The sequence below is a fragment of the Mustela putorius genome, unplaced genomic scaffold, assembly GCF_011764305.1.
Source record: "Mustela putorius furo isolate JIRA1106 unplaced genomic scaffold, ASM1176430v1.1 tig00537227_pilon_pilon_pilon, whole genome shotgun sequence".
In the NCBI taxonomy this organism is placed as follows: Eukaryota; Metazoa; Chordata; class Mammalia; order Carnivora; family Mustelidae; genus Mustela; species Mustela putorius.
This window is the reverse complement of record NW_025422368.1, coordinates 17,251,612-17,266,962: the sequence shown is the minus strand read 5'-3', so window position 1 is coordinate 17,266,962 and position 15,351 is coordinate 17,251,612. Positions and strand designations below refer to the sequence as shown.

Below are 15,351 nucleotides of genomic sequence, written 5' to 3'. Positions count from 1 at the left end.
AATGATGAGATGGTTGGTTAACAGTGGTAAATCTACCCTCAAGAAAGAAATATTTATTTTTAAAAGTAATTTTTCTAGCTATTAATACAGATTTAAAAAATAATGTGTTCCTGTTTTGCTTATAATTACAAGTAGAAATTCTGATGGAAAATAAAGTTTTAATGGGTTAGTTCCTGTATAGTCAAGGCAAAAACACTTTATATAATGTCCATATTTGTAATAGTTGCCTAATGATTTTAACATTATAACAGGTTTTGCAAAGAGGGTTTGTTTTATATAAATAAAATGATTTAGATTTTGGATGGCTGACTTCTAAGAATAACTATCATAAAAGGTAATCATTGTAGATTATTATGGTATAGTAGAAAATTATGGTATCTATGTTCTGCAGAGATAGGAAAGAAACATTTAGACAAGGCAGAGGGAATTCTTAGAAATAAAGGTAAACTCCTTTTATGAAGCATTCATAACCCCAAGGATTATGTTCATAAATCCCAATTTAGTTCATACTGTGGATCAGTTTATGGGATTTGACTTATGCTGTGGTGTGCATCTCTTAGTATATATAAAATGGCAGCTTGTAGGTGAGTAGTTCTTATTGCTGCTGATAAATATGGCTTTGCCCCATACAGTAGCTTTTTTTTTTCCCCTGAGTATTTGATGGTTCTGTGAGCTGTGAGCTGTGTCATGTTTCTTTTTTCCTGCTTTGAAATAAAAATTTGGTAGGAAAAGTTAATGCTAAAACTGCTAATTAAAATAACCATAACAGGGACGCCTGGGTGGCTCAGTTGGTTGGGCAGCTGCCTTTGGCTCAGGTCATGATCCCAGCGTCCTGGGATCGAGTCCCACATCGGGCTCCTTGCTCCGCAGGGAGCCTGCTTCTCCCTCTGACTCTGCCTGCCATTCTGTCTGCCTGTGCTCCCTCTCGCTTGCTCTCTCTCTGACAAATAAAAAAATAAAAAAAAAAAAATAAATAAAACAAAATAAAATAACCATAACAGTAACTTTTTAAAGTTTTTTTTTTTTAATTTCAAGTTTTTAAGAAATTTTTATCTCACATCATTTTAGATTAAAAGATAAGCCCTAGGGGCACCTGGCTGGCTCAGTCAATAGAGCATGTAACCCTTTTTTTTTTCTTTCTTTTTAAAGATTTTTATTTATGTATTTGAGAGGTGGGTGGGAGGGAGGAAGGGAGCAGGAAGACGGAGGAGAGGGACAAGCAGACTCCCCACTGAGCCTGGAGTCTTGACAAGGGGCTTGATCTCATGACCCTGAGATCATGACTTGACTAAGCCACCCAGGTGTCCCTAAAATTAGTATTTATTTATTTATTTATCTTTTTATTTTTATTTATTTGACAGACACAGCAAGAGAGGGAACACAAGCAGGGGGAGTGGCAGGCAGAGGGAGAAGCAGTCTTCCCAACAAGCAGGGAGCCTGATGCGGGGCTTGATCCCAGAACCCTGGGATCATGACCTGAGCTAAAGGCAGACACTTAACAACTGAGCCACCCAGGTGCCCCTAAAATTAGCTTCTAAAAAGTATTTGTCAGCAAAGGTTAGAAAAGCATTACCAAAATGATGAGAGGTAATGTTAAGGAGAGATTATAGATGAGGATTTTTCTTTATTAATACCTAATAGCTTTATTTAATGGATCATTTTCTTTTTTTTTTCATTTACCAGGTCGCAGAACCTTAGCTGTAATCACTAAACTTGACCTTATGGATGCCGGTACTGATGCCATGGATGTATTGATGGGAAGAGTTATACCAGTCAAACTTGGAATAATTGGAGTAGTTAACAGGTTAGAAATCAAGAATAGAATAAGAATTGCAGCATTCCCATTTCAAAGCAAATCTGAATTTTTAAAAGCATTTTAAAATGTGATATCCTTCTTTTCCCCTTTTACTATAATCTTGATATTGCTAGGAATTCATTGCTGTAAAGGAAGAAAAGAGATTCACTAAAGCCTCCTGTGGGCATTTGTAATGGAAAGTGTTTTTAAAGTAAGCAGTCCATAAAATGGGATGAAAATTTAATAGCCAGGCTTGAAAAATTTCTGCTTATTATGTTATACACGAGGAGTGAACTGGATAAGGAAAGAAAAATGTATTTAATTTGCACATGATTAAGAAAAAGTTTGTTAATACGGTGGAAGGATTTTAATAAATTCATTTAACACCTCTGGCATTAGTGATCCATCATAATTGCCAGGATGTGACTTGGAGAAATTTTATTAAAGGTCCTAATTATAAATAGCTGGTGTCAATAATTATGGAAAGGAAACTACTATTGAGTGTCTATGCGTTAGACCCTCTCCTGTGAGCAGTTTGAACCTTTACAACATCTCTGTGAGGTAGGAATTGATATTTATTTTATAATCAGAAGACTCAAGTTATACATCTACCAAAGTCTCATGGTGAGAGCAGATTTCAAATAAGATCTCTCTTAGTCGAAAGCCTATAAAGTAGGAAGCACTGAAATTAATAGGAGATCTGGGTTCTACTCATACTTTGTCCATAAACTAGCTATATAACATTGATTTAAATGACACCTGGGTCTCAGGCCTTTTCTAAATGAAAATGTTTTTACTAAGTGATACCGAAGACCCTTTACAGTGTCTGCTTTATTCATATGTCCTACGTCACCCGTACTTCAGTTATTTTTAATTCTCTACTCTCTTTTCATGGTATAAAACTGTTGCATTTGTAAATGACTGCTCTTTAAGTAATTATTTTTGGTAGAAATTAGTTGTCTGTATATGGGTAAAATACACAGCTGGTTGTCATAGTCATACTTTTTTTTTACTTGTCTATCCCTGTTACTTCAGAGTACTGCTTTTGACCGTAGTTAATGGTACCAATGAGGCATAAACTATTCAGGTATTACAAGTCAAAGATTGACTCTTGGTGGAAGTGCTTAACATGTAACCCTGGGTCAGTTAATGTCCCTGAGCCTTGCATCCTTTGCTGTAAAATGGGCCAATACCTACTCCATACAATTATTACAAGAATTAGATAACATAGTCCATATCAGGCATTACTACAATGTCCAGTGCTACCATCATCATCTAAGGTATGCAGAGGACACAGTTGACTTTTAATTAAACAGTTTGTTATTTTTCAACCCTAGGAGCCAGCTGGACATTAACAATAAGAAGAGTGTAACTGATTCAATCCGAGATGAATATGCATTTCTTCAGAAGAAATACCCATCTCTGGCTAATAGAAATGGAACAAAGTATCTTGCTAGGACTCTAAACAGGTAACGTTTTTACTCTTGGAAAATGAGGTCCTTTTGGTTTGCCAGTAGGTGTCCGAAAACTCTGATTTTTTAGTTCCTTATATTTTCACAACATTCTTATGTGTACAGTTTCAGGTTTTGTTTCTTGTACAGTAGGTCCTTAAAATGTAGATGTCTTCTTTTAATTTGGGTGGTTGGCATTAAATTATGTATTCTAGGAATGCTCAAGGGAATTTTTTAAATGCCTTAATTATGAAGTTCTTGACAGTCAATTTACTTTTGGTAATAGAACTAGATAGCAGATGACTTAATTTCCACTTGGAATTTCAGGAACTAAACTAAAATGTATAATTTTCAGATAAACAATTCTTATTTTAAATGGATATCTTCTGTTCTTATTCATAAAAAGAATTTGAAGTATTTACCTTGAATCCTTAATACCCACTTATGGTAGAAGAACTGGAAAACCTTTCTAGGTAATTTATAAATGACTGAAATGAAAGCTGTTTTCTCTTACTTTTATCTTATTCCCTAAATAAATTAAAGGCTGATGGACTTAGATCTTAATAAGATTGATTTTTCACTGTGCTAAGTACTCATTGTAAAAGATAAGTCAGAAATCAAAATTTTTTCTATTTATGTTGGTTCTCTAGCATATGCTACATTTTGGTGGGTTGAAGGCAAGTTTAAAAAGTGTTAATCAAGTTGTCTTTGTTCATGTCATTTTTTTTTAGTAAGTATTTACTTCTAGCCTAAGATTGCATTATTTCCTGGCAGGACAAATTATTTGACAGCTTTTATCATTATTGGCATTTTAAAAATTTGACTTGTTTGGTTCTTCAAAATATAGTTTTACTTTAAAATCCTTTTTTTCTAACCTTTCATTAGGTTACTGATGCATCACATCAGAGATTGCTTACCAGAGTTGAAAACAAGAATAAATGTTCTAGCTGCTCAGTATCAGTCTCTCCTAAATAGCTATGGTGAACCTGTGGATGATAAAAGTGCTACTTTACTCCAACTTATTACCAAATTCGCCACAGAATATTGTAACACTATTGAAGGAACTGCAAAATATATTGAAACTTCAGAACTGTAAGTAAAAATTTCTCTGTGGATTTGGTTACCTGACCAAATCTGCTGGGTTACTTAAGCTTTTTTTTTTTCTTTTTTAAAAGATTTTATTTATTTATTTGACAGAGAGATCACAAGTAGGCAGAGAGGCAGGCCAGGCAGGGCGGTGTGGGTGGGGGATGGGAAGCAGGCTCCCCGCTGAACAGAGAGCCCAATGTGGGGCTCAATCCCAGGACCCTGCAATCATGACCTGAGCCAAAGGCAGAGGCTTAACCCACTGAGCCAACGAGGCACCCCTTACTTTAGCTTTTGTAACAGTGACTTTAACTCTGAGATTCTCTGATTGTGATTTATAATCTGCAGAAGAGTATTTTGCAGAAATTATAGGATCATGTCTGATGTATGTGTGAAAATGCTTTGTAAACAGGTAAAGCACAGTAAAAATTTCAGGTGTTTTTTTTTTTTTTTTTTTTTTTTTTTTCCAAAGATTTTACTTATTTATTTGACAGAGAGAGATCACAAGTAGACAGAGAGGCAGGCAGAGAGAGAGAGAGGGAAGCAGGCTCCCTGCCGAGCAGAGAGTCCGACGCGGGCCTCGATCCCAGGACCCTGAGATCATGACCCGAGCCGAAGGCAGCGGCTTAACCCACTGAGCCACCCAGGCGCCCACAGGTGTTTTTTTTTTAACAAGACTTTGATAAGCATTTAAAAATACTTGGTAATTTAACTTTTTAAATGTTTGTTTCTTTAACAAACACACTTTAATTTTTCATGAAAGAAAAAAAAATGCAGATAAGAAGAATATAAGGACAAAATTACTTAATTCCACTATCCAGAGTCCCTGTTAATTTTGGCATGAACCTAGACATTTTTCTGAGCATTTAAAACATTTTAAATGTCTGTATTTCAAAAATCAGATCAAAATACTGTCATGCTATTTTGGAATTATATCTTCAAATCAACTTGTCACAAACAGCTAATACTAATTTACATTTCTGTATTCAGTCTTAAAAATTTACATGGCATTGGGGCGCCTGGGTGGCTCGGATTAAGCCTCTGCCTTCATTTCAGTTCATGATCTCAGGTTTCTGGGATCAAGCCCTGCATCAGGCTCTCTGCTGAGTAGGGAGCCTGCTTCCGCCTCTTTCTGCCTGCCTCTCTGCCTACGTGTGACCTCTCTCCCTGTCAAAAAAATAAATAAAATCTTAAAAAAAAAAAAATTTACACGGCATTTTACTTTTTAGATATACTCTCTTAAACCAGTACTCTACTACTGATAGATCATTTTTATTCATACACATATGTAAACAGTGTTGTGATGGACTATTTTGGGGGCATGTATTGGAGTAAACCCTTAGGTGAAATTCCTAGAATGGAATTACTGTGTCAAAGGGAAAGAACATCCTCAATGTTTCTTACTGTTGTCATACTGTTAGTAGATTGTATTGTTGTACTACTAGCAGTATATAAAAATGTTCATTTCTCTGAACTCACTTAAAAAAGAAAACTTTTAATTTTGAAGTAATTATAGACTTCCAGGAAGTTGCAAATAAATGTACCTTCCTAGGTCCTGTTAATCCTTCACCCCCTCTTCCCCAGTGTTGACATTTTACATAACTGTAGTACAGTAACAAAATGAGAAAATAGAATTGGTACAACCCAGAGCTTATTCAGTTTCACCACTTGTGAAATTATATGTACACTTGTGTGAGTATTCTATGTACTTTTGTGTGACCCAGGTGGCCTTTTATGTGCGTTAACTCCATAAAGACAGTATTGAACTCATTGGTGAATGGTTGGTTATTTTATATTTTTTGCAACTGGAGTAATACTTATTTTTTTTTTAACTTGGCAAAAAGTCAAGTGCTACATTTTTAAAAACAAAACCTCAAACAAACATATTACCCATCACAAAGGGTCTCGCAATAGTACAAAACATCCTACTTAAGATCTTTTTTTATTTTTTTTAATTTTTTTTTTTAAAGATTTTATTTATTTATTTGACAGAGAGAGATCACAAGTAGGCAGAGAGGCAGGCAGAGAGAGAGAGAGGAGGAAGCAGGCTCCCTGCTGAGCAGAGAGCCCGATATCGGACTCGATCCCAGGATCCTGAGATCATGACCTGAGCCGAAGGCAGCGGCTTAACCCACTGAGCCACCCAGGCGCCCAAGATCTTTTTTTAAATATATATAAGTTGGCTTAAAATGATAGACGTTCTGTGAGAATATATATATATGGCATATTGAGGGAAATAAAGATTATTAAGATGAACCTTTAAAAAGCTTAGTGGGTAAGGTAAAACAAGGTAACACAAGGCACAATTATGTGGCAAACAGGCGTATAATCAAGTATTTTTATTTAAATACTATGTCTCCAGAAATGTGCTTATAACATAAATGGAGATTTTTTTTTTATAAGATTTTATTTATTTATTTGACAGACAGAGATCACAAGTAGACAAAGAGGCAGGCAGAGAGAGAGAGAGAGAGAGAGGAGGAAGCCGACTCTCCGCTGAGCAGAGAGTCCGATGCGGGGCTGGATCCCAGGACCCTGGGATCATGACCTGAGCTGAAAGCAGAGGCTTTAACCCACTGAGCCACCCAGGCGCCCTATGGGGAGTTTTATAAGTAGTTAATAAAGCAAATAATCTGTGTAATCATTTAAGCCTTTAAAACATTGAAGAGAGACCAATTTACATTTCTCTCAGGACTGGGAGCATGCCATAGCTAAAGATGTGTTTAGGTTGGGCTCTGAATAGAATTTAGAGAGGCAATAAGTAGAAGGGTATTTTAGGCTTTGGTACAGGAAAGAATAATATAGGGTGTATGTAGAGAATTGCATATATAGTGATGGGATGTAACAGGAGGTAATGCAGCAAAGGCATCTAAGAACAAGATTGTGGAAAATCCAGTATCTTCAGATTTTGGAGAACTTCCTGCTATAGAAGTAAAACACTTTCAGTCAGAGGAGTATCCATTTTAGAAGGATAATTCTAGTCATTATGGAAGATTATTTGGAGAAGGGAAAGGTTGGAGGCAGACTGGTAATTTATTCGTTTTAAGTATAATTTAATGGCATTCAATTAAAGTCACACTATTGTCCAATCATCAAAAGGTGTCTATTTCTAAAATTTTTTTATCACTCCAACAGAAACTGTGTATCCATTAAGCAGTATCTCTCTGTTTCTTCCTCCTTCTGTCCCTGGTAACCTCTAATTTACTTTCTGTCTCTCTGAATTGGCTAATTCTAGATATTTTATATGAGGGGAATCATACAATATTTGTCTGTGTCCAGCTTATTTCACTTAGCATAATGGTAGGCTTGTACCTTCTGCTTAGACAACTGTAAGAAAGTATAGTGCTTAATAGAGAGTTAATTTGTTTAAAGCAGGAGCAAAATGTAGCCCATTGGCTAAGAAGGATTTTTACATTTTCAAATGGTTGGAAAAAATTCAAAGAATATTTCATGATGTTAAAATTACGCAGAATCCATATTCTAGTGTGTGTAAGTTTTATTGGAACACAGCTGTGCTTATTTGTTTGTATTTTGTCTATAGCTGCATTTTTTGCTCAGTGGTAGAGTGGAGTCGTTTTGACAGAAACTGTATGCCCTGAAAAGCCTAAACTATTTACTGGCTGGCCCTTCCAAGGAAAAGTTTGTCCATTTCTCCTGTAAATTCTGAATAAACAAATAAATAAGATACTGTTTTTTGTCTTTTAAAAAGCTTGTACTCGTAGAAAACTAGGGCAGAGAAAAGATGTTTAGTAGTTCCTAGTAAACTGGTGTTTTTTGGCAGAATATTTACTCTGTGTGTGTGTGTGTCTTTGTACGCAAACACATACATATACATTTGACAAATGCCTTTTGTGGAATGACTCTTCTTTAAAAGAAAATAATTAGAAACTCGTTCATAATGGAGTTGAGAACACATGGGAATGATCTAAATGTAATTATTTAACTGAGACTGTCTCAGAAAACAAGACTTTAAAAGCTTAATAGGAAGACTTTTAACTTGTAGCTTCTTTCCCTTTTAGTAAATAATGGAAACCATGTACTTCATTGCCTTTCAGATGCGGTGGTGCTAGGATATGTTATATTTTCCATGAGACTTTTGGGCGAACTTTAGAATCTGTTGACCCGCTAGGTGGCCTTAACACTATTGACATTTTGACTGCCATTAGAAATGCTACTGTGAGTATACTTAATTTTTAGATTTTTTTAAAAAAGAGGTTAAAGGTTTATTATAATTTTTAACCATTAGCACTGTCTTTTTAAATGAATTTTATTTTTGTTCTCGTACCTGATATTAGGAAGCACTTTTCATGAAAAATACCAAAAAACATCATTTATTTTAACCTAGGGAAGAACTGAAATTTTGTATAGCTGTAATAAGAGCTCAGAAATTTTTCTAGGGTCCTCGTCCTGCTTTGTTTGTGCCTGAAGTTTCATTTGAGTTACTGGTCAAGCGGCAAATCAAACGTCTGGAAGAACCCAGCCTGCGTTGTGTGGAACTGGTTCATGAGGAAATGCAAAGGATCATTCAGCACTGTAGCAATTACAGTACACAGGTAACTGCGAGAGGTCTCACGTGTCGGCTGGAGTGGTACAAGACAGGAAGTGCTGGTTTCTTATGGTGGGAGGAAACATGGAAGGTGGGCTAAAAATAACTTAAAATATGCATTTTCCTCATTGGAAAGTGATTTGAAGTAGTATGCTTAAATGTAGCTTAAATTCTAATTCAGTATTTCAGTGATTATTTAATTTTCCTTTAAACAAAGCAGTCTATTCTATTTTGCTTCCGTCGTATATAGGAGTTGTTGCGATTCCCTAAACTTCATGATGCCATAGTTGAAGTAGTGACTTGCCTTCTTCGTAAACGGTTGCCTGTTACAAATGAAATGGTGAGCTGTTATTTTCACAAGTCATCATTATAACCACTGTTAAAGAAGTTTTTTTGTACAGCAATAGCAGTAATTTTGAGTTTAGGCTTGTTTCCCAGTGTATTAGGAAGATAAAGAACTGAACCTCATTCTTATTTTGAAGGACACTTAAGTAATTCTGACACAAGGTACATTTTTCTTCATATTTTAATCATTGTTAGCCTGCAGCCACAGGTTTTCATGAGAATGGAGTTATTGTTGGGGATTGTGAATAGCTTTGCTCTATTATATAGCACCACTGATCTAATGGAAAATTAGTTTTTATCACCAGCCCCAGTATACTGAGCCTTTATATAGCAAGCTATTTTAACTCTGGTATATCGGGGTCATTTGGCCATTTCTAGTTTGCTGGTTTGAGGACCTAGTACTGTAATATCATGGTTGCTTGCTACTATTTTGTGGGTTGCTGCTATCTGTAAAAATGCTGAAATTTGGAAAAACATGGGATAAGCATTAGAGATTGCCTTTATGTCTCTATTTGTTGGCTGAGTGTTTTGTTTTGTTTCTTTTCTGGTCACTAAAAGTGCATTTGGGTCCTTGGTTCAGGAAGGTGGTGAGCCCCAATGGAGGTTTAAGGTTTACTAAGACTACAAAACCACTCCTGGAAGTGTAGAATGTGAGCGCTGCTGCTTGGATGTTTCCCTATAGCAAATGTGACCCCCAGGCTGAGAGGAGCAGGGATATAGTAAGCCTGATATCAGAGTTAGTGATAGCATGGAATCACTGGAATTTCATTTGAATAGATGTTTTTCACCTTGGTTCTTGACGGTTTCGTACTCTCCTGATACCTGAGATTCGTTAGGGCAGCACATATGAAGGAGTTCGTTTAATCTCTGCAGTGCTAGAGAAATTACTTTCAACTTTCCATTTGATTATTGTCCCAGTAGGATTTCAAACCACTTTGGAGAAGTGTCTGTTCAAGTATTCTGCCCATTTTTTGACTTGACTGTTTTTGGGGTTGAGTTTGAGAAGTTCTTTGTAGATCTTGGATATCAGCCCTTCTTTGTAGATCTTGGATATCAGCCCTTTGTCTGTAGAGTCATTTGCAAGTATCTTCTCCCATTCAGTGGGTTGCCTCTTAGTTTTGTTGACAGTTTCCTTTGCTTTGCAAGAGCTTTTTATCTTGATGAAATCCCAAAAGGTCATTTTTGCTTTTGTTTCCCTTGCCTTGAAAGAATCGCTGTGGCCGATGTCAAAGAGGTCACTGCTTATGTTTTCTTATAGGATTTTGATGGATTCCTGCCTCACATTGAGGTCTTCCATACATTTTGAGTTTATCTTTGTGTATGGTGTAAGAGAGTGGTCGAGTTTCATTCTTTTGTATATAGCTGTCTCATTTTCCCAGCACCATTTATTGAAGAGACTGTCTTTTTTCCACTGGATATTTTTTCCTGCTTTGTTGAAGATTAGTTGACCATAGAGCTGAGGGCCCATTTCTGGGTTCTCTGTTCTGTTCCTTTGGTCTATGTGTCTGTTTTTGTGCCAGTACCATGCTGTCTTGGTGATCATAGGTTTGTAATATAGCTTGAAATCAGGCAACGTGATGCCCCCAGCTGTTTTTCTTTTTCAGCATTTCCTTGGCGATTCAGGGACTTTTCTGGTTTCATACAAATTTTAGGATTGTTTGTTCTAGCACTTTGAAAAATGCCATTGGTATTTTGAGCAGGATGGCACTGAAAGTATAGATTGCTCTGGGTAGTATAGAAATTTTAACAATGTTTATTCTTCATGAGCAAGGAATGTTTTTCCATTTTTATGTGTCTTCTTCGATTTCTTTCATAAGTGTTCTGTAGTTTCTAGAGTGTAGATCCTTTACTTCTTTGGTTAGGTTTACTTCAAGGTATCTTATAGTTTTTGGTGCTATTATAAATGCAATCGATTCCCCCATTTCTCTTTCTACAGTTATTTTGTTAGTGTATAGGAAAGCAACTGATTTCTGCACATTGATTTTGTATTCTAACACATTACTGAATTTCTGTACAAGTTCTAGTAATTTGGGGGTGGGGTCTTTTGGGTTTTCCACGTAAAGTATCATAAGAAGACATACAGATGGCTAATAGATACATGAAAAAATGTTCAACATCATTAGTCACCAGGGAAATTTAGATCAAAACCATATTGAGATACCACCTTACACCAGCTAAAAGGGCAAAAATTCACAAGGCAGAAAACAAGTGGAGGGAGAGGTTGTGGAGAAAGGGGAACCTTCTTATACTGTTAGTGGGAATGCAAGTTGGTACAGCCATTTTGGAAAACAGTGTGGAGATTCCTCAAAAAGTTAAAAATAGAGCTACCCTATGACTCAGAAATTGCACTACGAGGTATTTACCCCAAAGATACAGATGTAGTGGAAAGAAGGGCCATATGCACCCCAGTGTTCATAGCAGCAGTGTCCCCAATAGCCAAAGTGTGGAAGGAGCCTAGATACCCTTAAACAGACAAATGAGTAAAGAAGATGTCCATATACATGATGGAATATTACTCAGCCATCACAAAGGATGAACACCCACCATTTGCATCAACATGGATGGAACTGGAGGGGATTATGATAAGTGAAATAAGTCAAACAGAGACAGTTATCCTATGGTTTCACTTACATGTGGAACATAAGGAATAGCATGGAGGACATCAGAAGGGAAAAATGAAGGAGGGGAGATCAGAGCGGGTGATGAACCATGAGAGACTATGGACTCTGGGAAATAAACTGAAGGTTTCAGAGGGGAAAGGGGATGGAGGGTGGGTGAGCCTGGTGATGGGTATTAAGGAGGGTATGTATTGCACGGAGCACTAGGTGTTATACGCGAACAACATTAAAAAGAAAAATTTCAAACCACGTATAATATTTAAACCATGTGTGTCTAATTAAAGCTTATCAGTCATTATCTCAGGTCTTTACATGTGTCCTTTACTCAAATAAAGTTAACATCTTTTATATCTGATTATGAAATGTTTCTTGTTGAATCTGAACTGAAACTTTGACACGGAATAGCAGATGATCTGAGATTTTAATAGCAAAATTACATAAAGCCTTGGAACTTAAGATTTGCATCAAGGAATTTTTTTTCCCTCTAAAAAAGTACTTCTAACTATCTTACTTCCTAACCCCTTTTGAAGTGCAATCTTAGATGCTGAGATATAAATAATTCAAAAGAGAGCAAATTATTCTGTAGCATAATATGCATCAGTTGGAACATATTTTTTGAGTATTGACTCAGGCATCAGTGTCCCATACTGTCTTTTTTAGAACTGTTTACAAAGTTTTACATTACCTAAAGTAGAATTAAGTCAACATGTTTTTGTATATAGCCTAATTTTATTTTTTTCTAGGTCCATAACTTAGTGGCAATTGAATTGGCTTATATCAACACAAAACATCCAGACTTTGCTGATGCTTGTGGGCTAATGAACAATAATATAGAGGTAAATACCATTTGAATTATCACTTTTGAGAGAAAAATATCCGTTGTAAATCAGTTGTATCAAATTTACAGAGCATGGCATAACTGTAAAACACATGTGGGACCATGTTATTGTCTGGTTACATCCCAGGATGTATGCTGAAGGCATTATGTTATGTTAAATCTAATTCTCAAAACCACCTGGTGGCATTATTCTAATTTTCTGTTTACACAGCTAATTCAGAGGGGTCTAGGATTCACTGATTTAATGAATGCTCCCTTTCAGTAACTGTTGTAGTTTATTCAGGTTGAAGAGTGGAAAACTAAGTGAGTGTTTAAAATTGTTTCCATTTGGCTCTGAAAGCTGGGAAGGAAACATTCCAAGATTTACATAAATTAATACATTTTCACCTGTACCAGAGTGGCTACACTTCATGGCTCTTTTTTCACGCATTTGAAGTGAATTTTGGAAGTTGTATAAGATCTCACATGGAGCCAACGCTGGTGGATAAAACAGTTTATCCACATGCTGTTTTTATTCTCAGCTACTTTTATCCAAGAACAATAAATTTTTTTGCTGCTCCTTAATCCAGTAAGACCTTAGAGTTCCCTTCTTTATAAAATTTCTTTTTATGCATATGGGTGGAGACAATATTGTAAATGTGCAATTTGGGAATTGGAAGGGACTCTGGGTCATCAGCTTCAGTCCTTTGGTTAAACAGATGAGGACACTTTAACAGTGTTACATGAGTAGGGCACTTCAAGCACTTGGCAGGTGCACTAAAAAATAGTTATGTTAAAAATTAGTGTGTATACACTATCTTAGAATAAGGGTTTAGTTCTTGGAACATAGAAACCACCTTCAAGAGAAAACCGATGTACCAAATTTTCTGTAATACTGACAATGTTATTTATGATATGATTTCTGCTAAGTTTTGTTTTGTCTTAGACAAATGAGTATGTCTGTTTTTAACGATTCCATGACAAAGAACTTGATATTCTCATTAAATCTTTACAACAACTTTTTGAAGATAGGTAATGGTAACTATAGACTACAAAACTGAGGGCTTATAGAGTTGGTAACCTGTCCAGTTAACAAAGTTAAATAAGCCAGGACTATATTGTCCAGGATAGCCAAGGTTATAACTGGTTGGTAACAGACTATGATGAGAAATTCAGAAAATTTTTGCAGGAGCAAAAGTCTCCTGCCTTTTGCTTTGTGTCCCTCTTCAAAATGTACATTTTAATTATTCTGAAGATTGTTGAAATCCACATATTTTTATCATCTGATACATTTTTTTAATCACTGGATTCCCTCACGAAAAAGATGAAAATCAGCCAAGTGTCTGTCAAAAAGAAAGTCTTTACGCATAAAAGATCACCGTAGAAGCTTTGTTAACATCTTTTTTGCAGGTTTGAGAGTGCTTATGAAATGGTTTCTTCCTAGGAGTAATTTTGACTTTATTTAACCTAAATGCTTTCCTGTGTCTTTGTCGCTGCCTGCGAGAGAGCCAGGAACACCTCCATCTTTCTCTGTTGTCCCTCTTGCCCCTGTCACGGTGCTTGATAACAGGTGTTCACTGCCTGTTGATTTGAATTTAAGAATTTTTTTTTTAAAGATTTTATTTATTTATTTGACAGAGAGAGATCACAAGCAGGCAGAGAGGCAGGCAGAGAGAGAGAGGAGGAATCAGGCTCCCGGCTGAGCAGAGAGCCCGATGCAGGGCTCGATCCCAGGACCCTGAGATCACGACCCGAGCCGAAGGCAGCGGCTTAACCCACTGAGCCACCCAGGCGCCCCTATATTTAAGAATTTCTTAAGCTTTGTACCAGAGCTACTTGATAGTACTGGTAAATTAGAAGAGTGGGCGGTCAATCAGTCTGTTAAATTAGGTTACAGAAAGAACTGTTTTCACCACGTTTATTTCTGGGAGATGGTTTAGGATAAAGAAAATGAACATCCTTAAAGGATGACCTCCACCACAGGTATTTATAGGGTCTTGTGTGTGGGAGTTTTATGAATTTAACACACAGGTATGCAGGTTAGAGTGATTTTTTTCAAGGATTAGTTTTCTGTCATCTGTGCATTTAAGATTCCACATGGTGTGCTGGAGGGTTGTGCACATGTTTATGTGGGGACAGTTTAAATCAATGACTTCCAGTGGGAAAGGCAGAGATGTTGGCCCATCGCCCCTCAACTGAGAATCCCCCATACAGGAGCCACTGTTACTGACGTTGTATTGTATCCTTCAGGTGTGTTGGGCAGAAAAAAAGATTGAGAAGCATTGGGTTAAATGATTTCTTGTTTGTTTTAAAATAAAATTGTGGCATGAGTCCCAACAGTGAGAGGATATACTGTAAGTTATTCCACACTTTTCAATTCAGCTGAACATTTTTTAGTAGGCTTCCCTTTCAATGCTCTGATAAACACTTTGGTTTGGTTGTGTTTTATAGGAACAAAGGAGAAACAGGCTAGCAAGAGAATTACCTTCAGCAGTATCACGAGACAAGGTAAAAAAAAAAATAATATTTTAAAATCATATTCCCAATATGCAAAGGATTGGTAAGCCTTAATACAACTCAGTTCTAGGAGTAGTGGTCTTTTCTTTTTCTCCCTTTACTATTCCATTGGAACTATTTCATTGTTTGAGTAAAGGTCTGCAAGTTTAAAAAGAGGTTGAGTAATTTAAAGATGG

At 36.4% G+C, this 15,351-nt stretch overlaps 1 protein-coding gene across 8 annotated transcripts in view; it reads left to right on the top strand.

The window, feature by feature from the left end:
• The window catches only part of DNM1L (dynamin 1 like), a 51,391-nt gene that overhangs the window by 30,183 nt on the left and 5,857 nt on the right, over window positions 1–15,351 (top strand). For all 8 annotated transcript variants that reach the window (XM_013045490.2, XM_004771821.3, XM_004771811.3 and 5 more), the window contains 8 exons: window positions 1,684–1,804; window positions 3,133–3,264; window positions 4,132–4,338; window positions 8,388–8,508; window positions 8,730–8,885; window positions 9,129–9,218; window positions 12,585–12,677; window positions 15,110–15,166. In XM_013045490.2, the coding sequence (XP_012900944.1) occupies window positions 1,684–1,804; window positions 3,133–3,264; window positions 4,132–4,338; window positions 8,388–8,508; window positions 8,730–8,885; window positions 9,129–9,218; window positions 12,585–12,677; window positions 15,110–15,166 (977 nt within the window). The remainder of the gene's footprint in view (window positions 1–1,683; window positions 1,805–3,132; window positions 3,265–4,131; window positions 4,339–8,387; window positions 8,509–8,729; window positions 8,886–9,128; window positions 9,219–12,584; window positions 12,678–15,109; window positions 15,167–15,351) is intronic.